The sequence below is a fragment of the Cervus canadensis genome, chromosome 28 (genome assembly GCF_019320065.1).
Source record: "Cervus canadensis isolate Bull #8, Minnesota chromosome 28, ASM1932006v1, whole genome shotgun sequence".
In the NCBI taxonomy this organism is placed as follows: domain Eukaryota; kingdom Metazoa; phylum Chordata; class Mammalia; order Artiodactyla; family Cervidae; genus Cervus; species Cervus canadensis.
In genome coordinates this window covers 4,328,299-4,341,947 of record NC_057413.1, presented here as the reverse complement: position 1 = coordinate 4,341,947, position 13,649 = coordinate 4,328,299, and the positions used below count along the sequence as shown (strand labels likewise).

The 13,649-nt window shown below is 45.3% G+C and overlaps 1 protein-coding gene and 1 non-coding gene across 3 annotated transcripts in view; one reads left to right on the top strand and one right to left on the bottom strand.

Moving 5' to 3' along the window:
• LOC122429711 (desmoplakin) overlaps positions 1 to 13,649 on the bottom strand; it is a 44,144-nt gene that overhangs the window by 18,247 nt on the left and 12,248 nt on the right. For both annotated transcript variants that reach the window (XM_043450290.1, XM_043450291.1), the window contains exons 2-11: positions 13,253 to 13,355; positions 11,861 to 12,009; positions 10,215 to 10,389; positions 6,767 to 6,895; positions 5,827 to 5,877; positions 4,766 to 4,927; positions 3,924 to 4,028; positions 2,143 to 2,238; positions 1,699 to 1,824; positions 1,007 to 1,159 (exon numbers count right to left, since the gene is read on the bottom strand). In XM_043450290.1, the coding sequence (XP_043306225.1) occupies positions 1,007 to 1,159; positions 1,699 to 1,824; positions 2,143 to 2,238; positions 3,924 to 4,028; positions 4,766 to 4,927; positions 5,827 to 5,877; positions 6,767 to 6,895; positions 10,215 to 10,389; positions 11,861 to 12,009; positions 13,253 to 13,355 (1,249 nt within the window). The remainder of the gene's footprint in view (positions 1 to 1,006; positions 1,160 to 1,698; positions 1,825 to 2,142; positions 2,239 to 3,923; positions 4,029 to 4,765; positions 4,928 to 5,826; positions 5,878 to 6,766; positions 6,896 to 10,214; positions 10,390 to 11,860; positions 12,010 to 13,252; positions 13,356 to 13,649) is intronic.
• Positions 2,455 to 2,527, top strand: TRNAE-UUC. The gene has a single exon. It is a non-coding gene; the product is annotated as a tRNA-Glu (tRNA).

Below are 13,649 nucleotides of genomic sequence, written 5' to 3'. Positions count from 1 at the left end.
CTTTGAAACACTTAATTTCTCCTCCATTCAAGCTGACCTTGACACAACCCAACAGGACTGATGCTTTAAATACAACAAGTGAGTCTACAAGGTATGTCTGAAGGGAATTAGGAGGAGTGACTTTCCAAGAGACAGCCAGGGGAGTCCTCCGGTGAAGTGATAAATCCTTTTATAAAGCAAAAACTCACCCCCTGACTTTTCCACACTTGTGAGTTTTTGTTTCATATAGTAGATTTCAGTGTGTGGGCATCACATATCATTCATTTGTTAAAATTTTTAAACAAAAACAAAAAATTTCTGGTATCAGGTCCCCAGAAAAACAACTTTCTAAATTAAGTCCAGCATCTAAATTGCTTCTTTTCTAAATTAACTAGATAGCTTCTTAAAATGGGTACTTAAATTATGACATCTATAATTATTAACGTAACAAGTTTGACAAGTAGGTATTTTGACCTCCATTTTGATTTCTTTCTTCTCTCCAGCCAAGTTCTAAAACCATTTCTGCATGGTAGAATAAACTCCATTGTTTTATAACATTCATCTCACCAGCTAGTCACATTTTTATTTGTTAAGTCCTCCATAATTTTTATAAGAAAATAGAGGTATGGGAATTTCATGAAAACTTGCTAAAATGGAGTCATCTTTCCATATAAATGTTTGTATTGACAGTAGAACCTGCAGAACTGATGTGTCCATTTAATACATAAAACCCGCAACGATGTTCCCTTTATATGCAGCATAATGGCCATGTATCTTGTTTGCTTTTAACCTCAGAAGTCTTAAGCCTTAAAACAGAATTAGAATAGTTTTAAAATTCCTACTGTCCTACTTATTGATAATTATCACATGACTCAGAACAAAATCACTCCATTCTTTCAACAGCTTCCCCTCTGTATATAAAAGAAAGACATTTACTAGGGTGTTCCCCAAAGCCTGAATTCAGTTCTGCTCTCCTGATGGACAGACATCCACCCATGGAGAAGGGGAAAACTTCCGCAGCACACACCTGGTCCTGTTTGTAATCACAGAGAGCCCTGAGAATGATGGGTTTGTTGCTTCTGTAGTCCGGGTTACGCGGTTTCAGCTGCACAATCTTCTTGGACTTGTTTACCAAGTTCTGCACCTGGCGCTTGTATTCAAGGATTTTCTCCCGTTCTTTCTGCAATTGCAAATAAAATCATCCTTGAACGTAGATACTCTCTGAAAACTAGGTGAGATCTTGAAAGGGCATTCCTATAGGTATCATGACAATACAAATTAGACCCCACTGCAGTTGCATTAGCTGTAAAAAGCCACCCATTCCTTCGTGTGCAGGGACCATGGGTATCTTTCATAAGAAGCCACTACAGAGGCAACACAGCCATGAATCAGGGGAGCGGGAAAGCATATCACTGTGTGAGAGGACTCTGCTGCTAAGATGTGACATATGCTTTTCCAAAGGGATCTTCATGTTAAGTCATCCGTGCTCTCTCCAGTTTTGTTTAGAGCAATGGTAACTACTGAAGCAGAAGTAATCTGCAACAGTAGCTAAGCATTCAGAGAAATGGATTTGAGAAAAGCCACGGTGAAGACAAGGTTTGCTTGAGCTTGGAGCACTCACTGCTCTGCAGAACAACACAAATCCAAACAGCAGTCTGAATTGCATTGGTGCGTGCATTTATTTTATTCCCAGGAAAGGGCCTGCATCTGAGACGCTACCTCCAGCTCCTTGATCTGCTCCAGCAGGCGCTGCAGGGGCGTGCTCTTGTCACAAGGGTACTTCTTCCTGATGGAGTCTTGCAGACCCTTCAAGTAGGCTTCCGTCGACTGAGCCTCTTCAAAAAACTGTGAAGGACGGGGGTGACTCCATGTCAGTGAAAAGCAACTGAACAGGCAGCATCACCTAGTACTTCACCTTGCAGGAGCATCTTCCCTACGAGTCTATCTGACAGGTGGTTAAAGGAAAAGATGAGAGCAGAAACTTACAGGAGAGCACGAGACTATCTGAAAAACTGTGACCCGTCTGCGCTCCTCTAAGCTAAACCCCAACGAATAGTATCTATGCAATATTGTAAACACTGTTTTCAGGGTTTTTTCAAACACATTCAAAAGAGAAGGCATTAAGACCCAAAAGACAGTTAAATGGTTACTAAGGATAAAAACCTGAAAGTAGGCAGCATTTTCTTTGAGATGAACATCAATGCATTTGGTGATCTGAAGGATCCAGCTCCACTGGGTCTGCAGGGTGTCCATGTAGGCCTGAAACAAGAGAATAGCAACCGTCTCTCCACCACTCAGCCGTATAGAGGCATCCGTCAATCCACAGATGGGTGAGCCTCAAGGAAAAGTATGAAGCAGTTTTTAAAACCTAATTCCAAATCAAGTAGAGTTTTTTTCTAAAAACTGAAACTAGCATCTCCCAACAGGAACCTTTTGGTATGGTAGAAATTAAATTTTAAGGCCAATTTTGGAAATTCCCTGGTGGTCCAATGGTTAGGACTTGGCACTTTCACTGCTGTGGCCCCAGGTTCAATCCCTGGTCAGGGAGCTAAGATCCTGTAAGCTGTGCAGTCAAAAAAAAAGACCTAGTGTTAACAAGTGGGTATCCTTACAAGTATTAGTTAAAATATTCATCCCAATGACATAACTCCTGACCAATCAAAACAGACCAGTCAGAACAAGGATAAAGCAGGGGCATCGAGTCCTATTCCGGAGAAGGCAATGGCAACCCACTCTGGTACTCTTGCCTGGAAAATCCCATGGACAGAGGAGCCTGGTGGGCTGCAGTCCATGGGGTCGAGAAGAGTCAGACATGACTGAGGGACTTCACTTTCACTTTTCACTTTCATGCACTGGAGAAGGAAATGGCAACCCACTCCAGTGTTCTTGCCTGGAGAATCCCAGGGATGGTGGAGCCTGGTAGGCTGCTGTTTATGGGGTCAGACACGACTGAAGCGACTTAGCAGCAGCAGCAGCAAGTCCTATTCCTATTCAGCTGTTAGATCATGGGGAGGTCCAAGGAGAAGGAGCAGGACCCTATCTGTGGTCCATGCCCCCCCACCCATGTCCTCAACCTGCCTTTTGTCTGTGGAAAAACTTTAGCCAAAGAATGAGCTTAATCAGAGAAATGAGAAAATGCAGAAACAAAGGAGTACAGTCCAACATGACTAAACGTTAATAGTTTAGTCATTAAGCAAAGTCAAGGATCTTTAGTTCCTCCTCAAGGGCTATATCCTGTGAGTTGTCCTGTCCATACTGAAACTTCAACCAGGTGGAAGAAGTTATCTACATGATGACTAGACTGTAGCCATGACATAAGCTACCGCAATTTGAGAACTGGCCTCAAATAAGTGTGAACAAACCGATCCTGAAACTAGAGACTAACTACTTAAAAGCATCAAGATGACACCAATCATCACTGCATGACTAATTTTGAGATGACTATCAGAGCTGACTCTGCTATTTCTGCACATAGCCCTTCCCACCGTCCATAAAAGCTCTTGCCCACTGATTGTCAGTAGAGGGAGTCAGCCTTTGGACAAGGAGTCTGCCTTGAGCACATCCCACAGATCACAGTCTAGGACAGAAGTCAGCAAACTACAGCTCAAGGGCCATATCCGGCCCACTACTTGCATTTATAAATAAAGTTTTATTGGCAAACAGCCACATTCGTTCAGTTACATGTTGCTACAGTTGCTTTCACACTACAATGGCAGAGTTAATTTCAACAAAGACTAAATGGCCTGTCAGTCTAAAATATCGTTTGATTCTTTCCAGAAAAAGTTTGCCAATCCCTGGTCTAGGGTGTTGATAAATAAACTTGTCATGGCTTTGCAATGGGCAAAAACTGCTTATTTGTACAGTCTTTTGTTTTTTGGATAGTCTTATTTTTTGAAGTGTCCCGTCTCTTCCCCTGATAAAAATATAAATCTCATGAAACCCACCTCAATTTTATCTGAAGCTGGATGTTGATTGAGGACAAGTTGGTCACTTTCTTGTTTAAGCTTATTGAGCTCTTTCTCCTTAACTTCCAGCTGACTCATGCGTATCTGTGAGTGAAAGAAAAGCAAATCCTTTAGAGCAAGTCACCGGCAGCTTCCCACCCCTCCCACCGTCCTCAGAGGAATCAAATACAAAACTGCATCTTGGAAATGAACAATGCCAGAGAACTGCGTGATGTGTTCCTCAAGAATCGTAGCATTGTTAAGACCAGAAAGGATGCTGAGATCCAGTATGTGTCTGAGGCCAGACCGGTGACACATCTCTGAATTCACATAGGTGATGTGATAGAGTCACAACACATACTTGTGGTTCAGTCCCTAGGTTGTGTCCAAGTCTTTGTGACCCCACGGACTGTAGCCCGCCAGGCTCCTCTGTCTATGGGTTTCTCCAGGCAAGGGTACTGGAGTGGGTTGCCATTTCCTTCTCCAGGGGAGCTTCCCGACCCAGGGATCGAACCCAGGTCTCCTGCTTTGCAGGCAGATTCTTTGCCACTGAGTCACCTGGGAAGCCCACAACACATACTGAGACTGTCTACTTCTCAGGTCTAAGCCACCACGTTCTTCGGGGCACACTTGGGGATACCGGACTGAACTACCTCACTCCTCTGTCCACTGTCTTCTGAGATGCTAAGCACCGTACTGCCCGCCTTAAGTCACTGGAAAGCCTTCAGAAAAAATGGTTTTTCATGGTCTCTCCACCGAGGCTGAACCACAGGTGGCCGATTAAATGACGACAAACGCGCCCATCGCCACCCCGCGACTCCCGGGGGCTCCCGGGGGCTTACCGAGAAGGCCTCCTGCTTCTGAGCGATGTTGGTGTTCCTGTCGCTCCAGTCATAGAGCAGCTCCTCCTCCTCGCAGTCGTTGATCCACATGATCTCGCGGGACGTGGCCTGGATGATGTTCTGCAGCTGCCGCAGGTGGTCCATCCTCTCGAAGGATGCTTTCTGCACAGGACGGTCAGAGCAGCGTTAGGACAACAAGATGCAGATGAATGGAGCTCCCTGCAGGTTTCACAGATAAACCCTGGCTGGTTCCTTTTACAACAAAAATCCCAAGAATCAGTCAAATGTTAATCTGTTGTATTCAGTGATCAGCCGCGAGGTGGAAAGGACCCACCCAAACTTAGGAACAAGGGGACAATTTTAGATTCAATGAACTAGCTTCATCCAGATGCGTCTCGATTCATACACTGATGTTTGGCTTCACTAATTAGTTTTGGACTATAAAGAGAAAACAGATTCTTAAAAAGATAAATCAAGCTCTTTCTGCCCTCTCCAATGTCCCTGAAATTCAAGGTGTCATCACGTTGGAAAATAGCTGTGTCGCCACTAGCCATGTTATTTAAATAGTATCATTGCCAACAGGGAAACACTGGAAAAGTGAAGACAGGATGATACAAATAGGCAGAAGAACAGAAATATCTCTTTTTACGAGTCAAGGAATTGATTCAGCTTGTCATAAAATAGTAATGATGGTCTGGTAAACCTCTCTCTAAAGAAAACAAGTCTTATTTTTGCTTACATTTTATAAAAAGGCTGCAGTTCACAAGTGGAAAAGCTTCATGGCTTTAACTGGAAGTATTTAACAAGGGCTATTGACGGGACCCTTCAACTTGCAAATAGAACAGCCTTAAGAACTGTCTTCAGAAAAAAATATTTTAAAACTCCCTTGTAAAGAAAACACAGCAGCAGAAATGAAATTGGCATCTGCAAGTCCCTCATATACTTCCAGGTACTTTCAGAGTCCTTAGGGATAGCGCCAAGGAGGTGCTTTAATCCCCAGGTCCACATTTACAAAACCGAACTGCACTGGACACAGAGCTTTCAGAAATAAGTCGTCTTACCAGTAGGTTTTCATACTCCTCCTCCAACTGGTAGATTGCAGATTTCTCCCGCTAGAAGAAGACAAACAGCGAGTTAATTATTTAATTCCCCCTGAGAGTTTACATAGAAAGAACAGCCCTTCTAAACCTCCTTCTGTCAAACACATACTAACTTCCGATCCCCCAGTAGCAAGAAGTAGCTGCTCTATAGAAACTTTTACCCACAGGGACCTTTCCCAGTCGGTCTGGAGGCAAAGTCCACTGGCCTGGCGGTGGCACCTCTACAAAGTTAAGGGCTCATCACTGTCACTTACAGACTCACTGTTACACAAACTTTTAAAAGTTTGAAAATATCATTTAGGACTCCTCAGAACTTAGAGAAAAGAGGGAGAGACCTGATCAGATACTCAGGTAGACGGAAGTAGGTTAAAACAAACAAAGAAAAGAGTGGAAGAAGTAAGAATGAGCATCTCGGGCTAAGAACAAAAGTCAGTGATGTAAATGGTACAAATGAACTCATCAATGAAGTAGAAACAGACTCTATATAGACAACAGACTGTTGCTGCCAGTGGGGAGTGGGGTCGGGGGGTGGATTGGGGGTTTCGATCAGCAGACGTAAACTAGTATATACAGGATGGATAGACAACAAGTTCCTAGTGTATAGCACAGGGAACTGTGTTCAGTATCCTGTGATAAATAATCGTGGAAAAGAATGTGAAAAATAATGTATACATGTGTAACTGAATCCCTTTGCTGCACAGCAGACATTAACCACAACATCGTAAATCAACTATACTTCAATATTCAAAAAAATGCCCAACGGCCAAGATAAAAAAAAATTCCCAATCTATTGGGGAAGAAATCACAGACTCATGTTTGAGCCCAAACTGCCTGGGATGGTGTAACTACAGCACCCTCAGCACACCGTTGGAAGCAGCTACAAGGCAGAGTTCCGAAGTACCAGGTCGGCTTTGATCTTGTCCAGCTGCCAGCGGTAGTCCCCGATGGCGTTGTGGATGCTCCTGTGGCTGCCGATGTGCTGCTCCACCGAGGCCAGGTCCACGCCCCAGGTCATCATGTCCATCTCCGCCTGCCACGGGAGACACAGGGGGCCCTTCATTTCCGATTCCCTCATCTACAGCACCCCCAGCGGCCAGGTGGCCGCGGGGCTTGTGAAGCTTGCACTCAGATACAAATGAAGCTGTAAATAATCAATATTTTTGAAACCAAAAAAAAAAGTTTGTAAAGGCTTGGGAATCCCAAACAGCTCATGGGGATTGCCCAATACAGTAAAAGTTGGGGGTTCCCTCAACTTATCTGCCCCCATCTCAAGATGGGCTGAGCAGAGACAATTCTGTAATGAGATCCTTGAAACCTAGACCATATGCTCTGAAGGGAAAAAAAAAATCTACCTGTGCACGTCCAAGTGACCTGTGTATATATACCCCTGTGAGTGCAGATCTATGTATGACACAATGTCATAAGATACTGACAGAGGTTTCTATATTCAGTCGTTTTTAAATGTGCATCAAAAATATTTCATTAAGCTCAATCAAGTACTACTTCCCAAGATCAACAGTTGACCTAAGACAATTTTTCATTGTTTATTTCTTTAACTTGTTTTGAGTAATGCAGTTGTTGACTCTTTAAATCCAGAATTTAGCACTGCCTTTTGGGTTGCCCATTTCAAACCCATTTCAAAGAGAAGTGACAATATATATCCAACACCTTCAGTTCAATGAATATTGGCGATATTAAGATTATGGATTTATGTTAGCTTTCTAAAAATTAAACCTAACTTTCTAATTTGCATCTCCATTACTTCAATTTAAGAGTGCCAAATAATAAGAATCAAACATATTATTTCACAAGCTGCATACTGGGGCGAGTCTATCATCTCATCTTTCTTTGGCATGAGCTCACGTAAATTGCCAAATCTCTCGGACATGGGGAGGGCAAACATTCCAGAACGGTACTGCAGCAGAACAACACACACTGTTCTGAGCCACATCCATGTTCTCATGAACTTGACGAGCCTTCAGAAAAGGCAGCCCACCAGACAACTGTAAGTCACCCAGGATTCTGACCTTTCCCTCCCGTGGCTCCCTTCAACTTTAAAGCAAAAACAAGTGAGTGTACCAGGAAGTTAATGAAATGACCAACCCCGCCTTCATTACCAGCCAGGTGTGCGATATCTGCCCTGTTCATCAGCAGAAACACAAATCAGGGAAGCAAGACCGTGGCCCGGGAGTTGTGTGACTGTGTGCCGATTATGCTGCTGGAGACACCTCTCACTTATCAGCTGGCCCTGCGGCTCAGTCCCCCGGGAGTCACAGGAAGAATGCAGCCGTGGAGGAAGCGGGGACAAGAGGAACGGGCCGGAGAACCTCAGAGCAAACCGGCAGTGAGGGATAAAACAGCTCGCAGTTCCTTTGAAACCCTCATCAATTGCATCTATTAGAAGACGCCCCCTCTCTCACCACGATGGAAAATTGAGTCCTTGTGCTAATGCTATTTTCCAAAATTTGAAAATGTTGAGCCTTGGGGCTACCCTGGTGGTTCAGTGGTAAAGAATCTGCCAGCCCCTGGGTTGGGAATATTCCCCAGAGAAGGAAATGGCAACCTACTCCAGTATTCTTGCCTGGGAAATCCCATGGATGGAGGAGTCTGTGGGATTACAGTCCATGGGGTCACAAAGAGTCGGACACCAGTTATCGACTAAACAAAAACGTTGAGCCTTGGCATACTTTTAAACTATTGTTTTAGCTTGAATATTCTATACTAAACTTTTCTACAGGATACCATGCTAAGTCACTAAAAAATTTATTGTACTGTAGGGAGAGTGTAAACATTTTGTTAATAAAATGCTATGTTTACAGATTAAAAAAAAAAAAAAGTTGAGCCTTTGCTACAAAAGATTCTCACAAAGCTACACCCAACATGAATTCAGAAAGTGACGAAGTATGAGCTGTCATTTTATAGAACTGTCATAGTGACTAAGAAGAAATGAGAGGATCTGCCATTTTAGAGGTCATCTGGTTCAAAGGTTGTTTCACCTAATGTCACTGATCCTCCCGACATAGTCCAGGCTCCAGGAGCTCTGCCCAGCCTTCTCTGCTGGCTCCATCCCGCAGGGACAGGCGTGCCCACCCCCCTCCCCAGTCCTATCTGAGCACGGTTTTATTACAGCTCAAACCCAGCTATCAACCCCACACTGCTCTGCATAGAAATTTGGCACTTGGGTGTATATATACATATATCTTTTTTTTCTTCAATAATCTCCCCTTTCAGGGCTATGGGACACAACTTTGGAACCCTCATTTTCTGGAATGGAGTCAACACATACAACAACACGCGTCAGAAATGTGTGTTCAAAGATTTAAAAGGAGTTGGGAAACCTGCAGATAGGTTTGTATTTACGTTTCTGGAATTACAACTTTGCTCTTCTATAAGCCCCACCTTCTTGTAAGAGTGTTACAAAGTCTTTGGTAAGACATGGGAGAAAAGGTTAACTGAATGAATGAATGACTGTTTAGTCCCATAAGCCCTCACACTTGCGAAAGAACACCCACAAAAAAAGATTGAGAAACGTCAGAACCACTGTCGGACTGGTCCAAGAACAAGTCATAAAACCACTCTTTCTGACAACCGCGATCACCCCTCTGCACGACTGATCGTTCTAACACGCCCACCTTCTCAAGAGAAGGACGGTTCGTCAGGGTCGGTTCTCACTATAAAATTCCCATCTACATGATGATGGCACATTCCTCCTGCCACCTGTTCATTACAGCCCCTAATTACTACATAAAACAACAAAACAATCATTAGTGGTGAAAAATCCTTTGTAGACACTCCAGTTCTTGGGGCTCAGCACGTCAGGTGCCAGGATCTCACTTCGCTCCCACATCAGTGATATCACGCTTGCCCAAGACGCCTGACACTTCAAAAATACAAGGCGAAACAACCCATGAGCCCAAACCGGAAGACCCAGTTTCCCTGCCTGGGCAGCTCCTCCAATTGCTTGCCATTTTATTTATTTTTTGCTTGCCATTTTAAATGAACCTCCACAACATTCTCCTTCTTTCTCTTACGGACCTCTCGGTAACACCTGATGAGCTCAGGGAATGAAGTGTTTTTAGCCCATAAACTCTCATAACAGAGGTTCCGGTAAGAGCTAGATTTTCACAATCTACCAATTCAATCATACCTGTTAAATATTACTCGAGTGATAAAGTACGACTGTAAAGACATGAGGCTGGTTCCCTAAGCCACATGAGGAAGGAAAAAACAAATCCCTGGAGTTTCATTTCTTTCTAAATAAAAGCCTTCATTCCAAAATAAAAGCCGATGAGGAAAGGGGCCGGGAACTCTGAGCAGCGACCCCCGCCCGCCCGCCGGAAGCCGCTTACCCTCTGCTGCCTCATCCACCCCAGACACTCGCTGGTGAGGCGCTTGGTGAACTCGTCCCAGCCGGAGCCGCTCTGGCAGGTGTACCCTCCGCCGCCCTTGGAGCTGGCCCTGCGGACGCGGGGGGCGCTGATGGCTTTGTAGAGGGCTCGCATCTGCTCCTGCAGCTGCAGCAGCCTGAAAGGAGAGGGGCCGTCACAGCGCGGCAGGGAGACAGCCCCGAAGACCCGTCCCGGGCAACCTCCCCCTCTGGGTCAGTTCAGGGACCACACATGCTCTTTTTTCCTATGACTTCCTTTTTCTTTTATGATTTTATTTATTTTGTCTGCGCTGGGTCTTCATTGCTGCAGGGGCTTTTCTCTCGTTGCAGAGAGTGAGGGCTACTCTTCGTGGCAACGCGGGGGCTTCTCACAGGCTCTAGGGCACCCGGGCAGGCTTCACTAGCTGCAGCTCCCAGGCTCCTGGGCACAGGCTCAGTAGAATCGGCAGGGACTTAGCTGCTCTGAGACATGTGGGATCTTCCCGCATCAAACCCTCACCTCCTGCACTGGCAGGTGGATTCTCTGAGCCACCAAGGAAGCCCACAAATATCTTATTTATAGGCTTTTTTTTAAAAAATATATACCTTAGTCACAGACAAAACCTTAAGTATTCCGCTGCTCCAAGCCTGAAGCATCACAGCAAGGGTAACTGCCTTTGCCCAACCTGGTAGCATCTTGTACTTTCTCACGAGTTCCAGCCCGGGGATCTCCTAGGACCCCACGCACTGAATACCATGATCACAAAAAATCAGACTACACACCTCTGCATTCAACGGCATCTTCAACTCTATGAGTCTCATTGCTGTATGCAATAAACTTAGCTGGACTCTATTTTATTCATTCTTTTAAAAACATTTATTCACTTGGCTGCAGCAGGTCTCAGCTGCAGCACGCAGGATCTTCAATCTTCACTGCGGGGTAAACTCTTACTTGGGGCATGTGGGCCCTAGTTCCCTGACCAGGGATGCCACCCAGGCCTCCGGCAGTGGGAGCGCCCAATCTTAGCCGCTGGGACACCAGGGAAGTCCTCAACTTAATCTCAGACTCAAAAGTCAGCAACCGCACCCAAGGCTTTTGCTGCCCACTAAGTGGAAGCACAGTGAACATCTCACAGCAAACTCGACTCTTCAAAAGGAGCACACCCTCCTGGGCAGGTCTGTTTAACTCACTGCTCGGCCGCTTCGTGATTCCACAAAAGATGAAGGTAGTGGGTTTAGGTGATTTGTATTAGAGACCCAAAAAAGGGGTGAAATTATCAAGCAAGGGAGCCTTTCCCGGAGAACGTCTGTGCTTCCCTCAAGGGAAGACCTGGGTCAGGGGACTGAGCGTAACTCCTGCACGTCTGCAGGCCTGTCTGCACCATGCTCACTCTTCGGACAATACCTTTCCTTTCTCTCTTTTTAAAAAATGCCTATTTGGCTTTGCTGTGTCTTAGCTGGCACTCGGTATCTTTGTTGTGGCATTCAGGATGTTTTAGTCACCACGTGTGGGATCTTTAGTTGCGGCATGTGTGATATAGTTCCCTGACCAGGGATCGAACCTGGGCCCCCTGCGTTGGCAGCAGGGGAGGCTTAGCCACTGGGCCACCAGGGAAGTCCCCGCAGTACCTTTTCTGATAAGCATCACAGGGCTGGCCCATCTGCCGCATCTCTCTGATCAAGCTGTCGGTGATTTCCATCTGATCGTTGGCCTGGGCGAAACACTCGTCCAGCTCCCTGCTCCGGGCCAGCTGAATTCCATCTCCATACTTCAGTTCCTGCAAGAAAGAAGTCATATGAAGGGAGCACACGATACTGGAAAGAAAAGCTTCATGTGTGCAAACTGGAAGTAAAAGTTTCTGCTATAAACTTAAATAAGTACCCCCCCCATTCTATGTAACTGCAAAAAAAATCTTTAACTGAAAATTATCTTATTAATTTGAAGAAACTGTCTGCAATGCAGGAGACCTGGGATCAATCCCTGGGTCGGGAAGATCCTCCAGAGAAGGGAATGGCTACCCCCTCTTCTTGCCTGGGGAATTCCATGGAGAGAGGAGCCTGGCAGGCTACAGTCCACGCGGTCAAAAACAGTTAGACACAACTAAGGGACTTTCATTGTCACAAACCAGAATTGTAGACTGCATTTTAAAGTCTGAGAGGCCTTTAAAAGCACATCCAAGGATTGCTGATCTCGCCCTGCTTCAGTGTTAAATGCCTACCTTTCTTATTTACACAAGACATTCACCTAACTGGAATTCTGTTGTGCTAAGAATCCTGTACCATTATGCCAGATAAGATCTTTTTTTTTAACACAAACTGAGTTTTTCCTGCATCTTGTGGGAAGTAACTTTTCAGTTCTTAGAAAGCTGTCTGGTTGGTGGTATTGAACTAGTAACTTTTCTGGTTTTGATGATGAGTGGTACTTAGTGAAATGCCACTTTTGGAGGGAGCTGAGTGACGGGTACTCAGATAAAATCACGGATCTCTTGACTGCCACGCCTGATTCAGTGAGATCCGACGCTATCTCAAGGAGCATGAGGCCTTCACCAATGTTACCATCGCCCCTCAATTTTTAATAGCTCATTTTCCCATACTGTGTAATGTTTCTCCTGTAGAACTGTTCTCACAAGATGGTAAACTTTCCTGAAAAAATGACATTAAATTGATGGTGTACATCACAATCCATGACAACCCAGTGACATAAACACGTCAGAGTGCATCTCTAGGAAGAGAAAGTGTTACCAAATCACACAAACGACCACAGGTGATCGCAATCCCAAAAGGATGGCAATCCACAGACTACGCATTTGTTGGGAAAACAGTGTGAAAACTAGCTCCCATGGTTAAATCAACACTGCAGGTAGCCGGGGAAGTCTGTTCTGAGACAAAGCATCGCTACATGCTAAGGATGTGAAGGAGGTGAGGGATGAGATGGCAGAGGTCCACGAGTCTATGTCAGCACGAGCAAGCCCAGGAACAGAAGCAGCTGCGGACGGCTCTGAGCGGGGAAACCGAGCTTACGGGCTGCACGATGAGCTCCGCCCTCATCAGGCAGTCGGAGCAGTTCTGCAGGAGCTCCTGGATGGTGTTCTGGTTCTGGTGCCTGGACATTGTTCCCGTTTGACTGCAGAGAAATCACAGAGAAGGCAGATGGTAAATTTTTTTTCTTTTCCATTTTGAAAGACTGTAAACTTTCAGAAAAGATGCAAAAACGCTTCACCCAGGTCTCTCAGTTGTTCACAGTGGCTGGGTCTCTGGGTCCCCCTCCCGCTTTTGTATGCTGTTCCAGGAGATGCAGATGTGATCCCTGGGTCAGGAAGATCCCCTGGCAACCCACTTCAGTATTCTTGCCTGGGGAATTCCACGGACAGAGGAACCTGGTGGGCTGTAGTCTGTGGGGTTGCAAAGGAGCTGGACA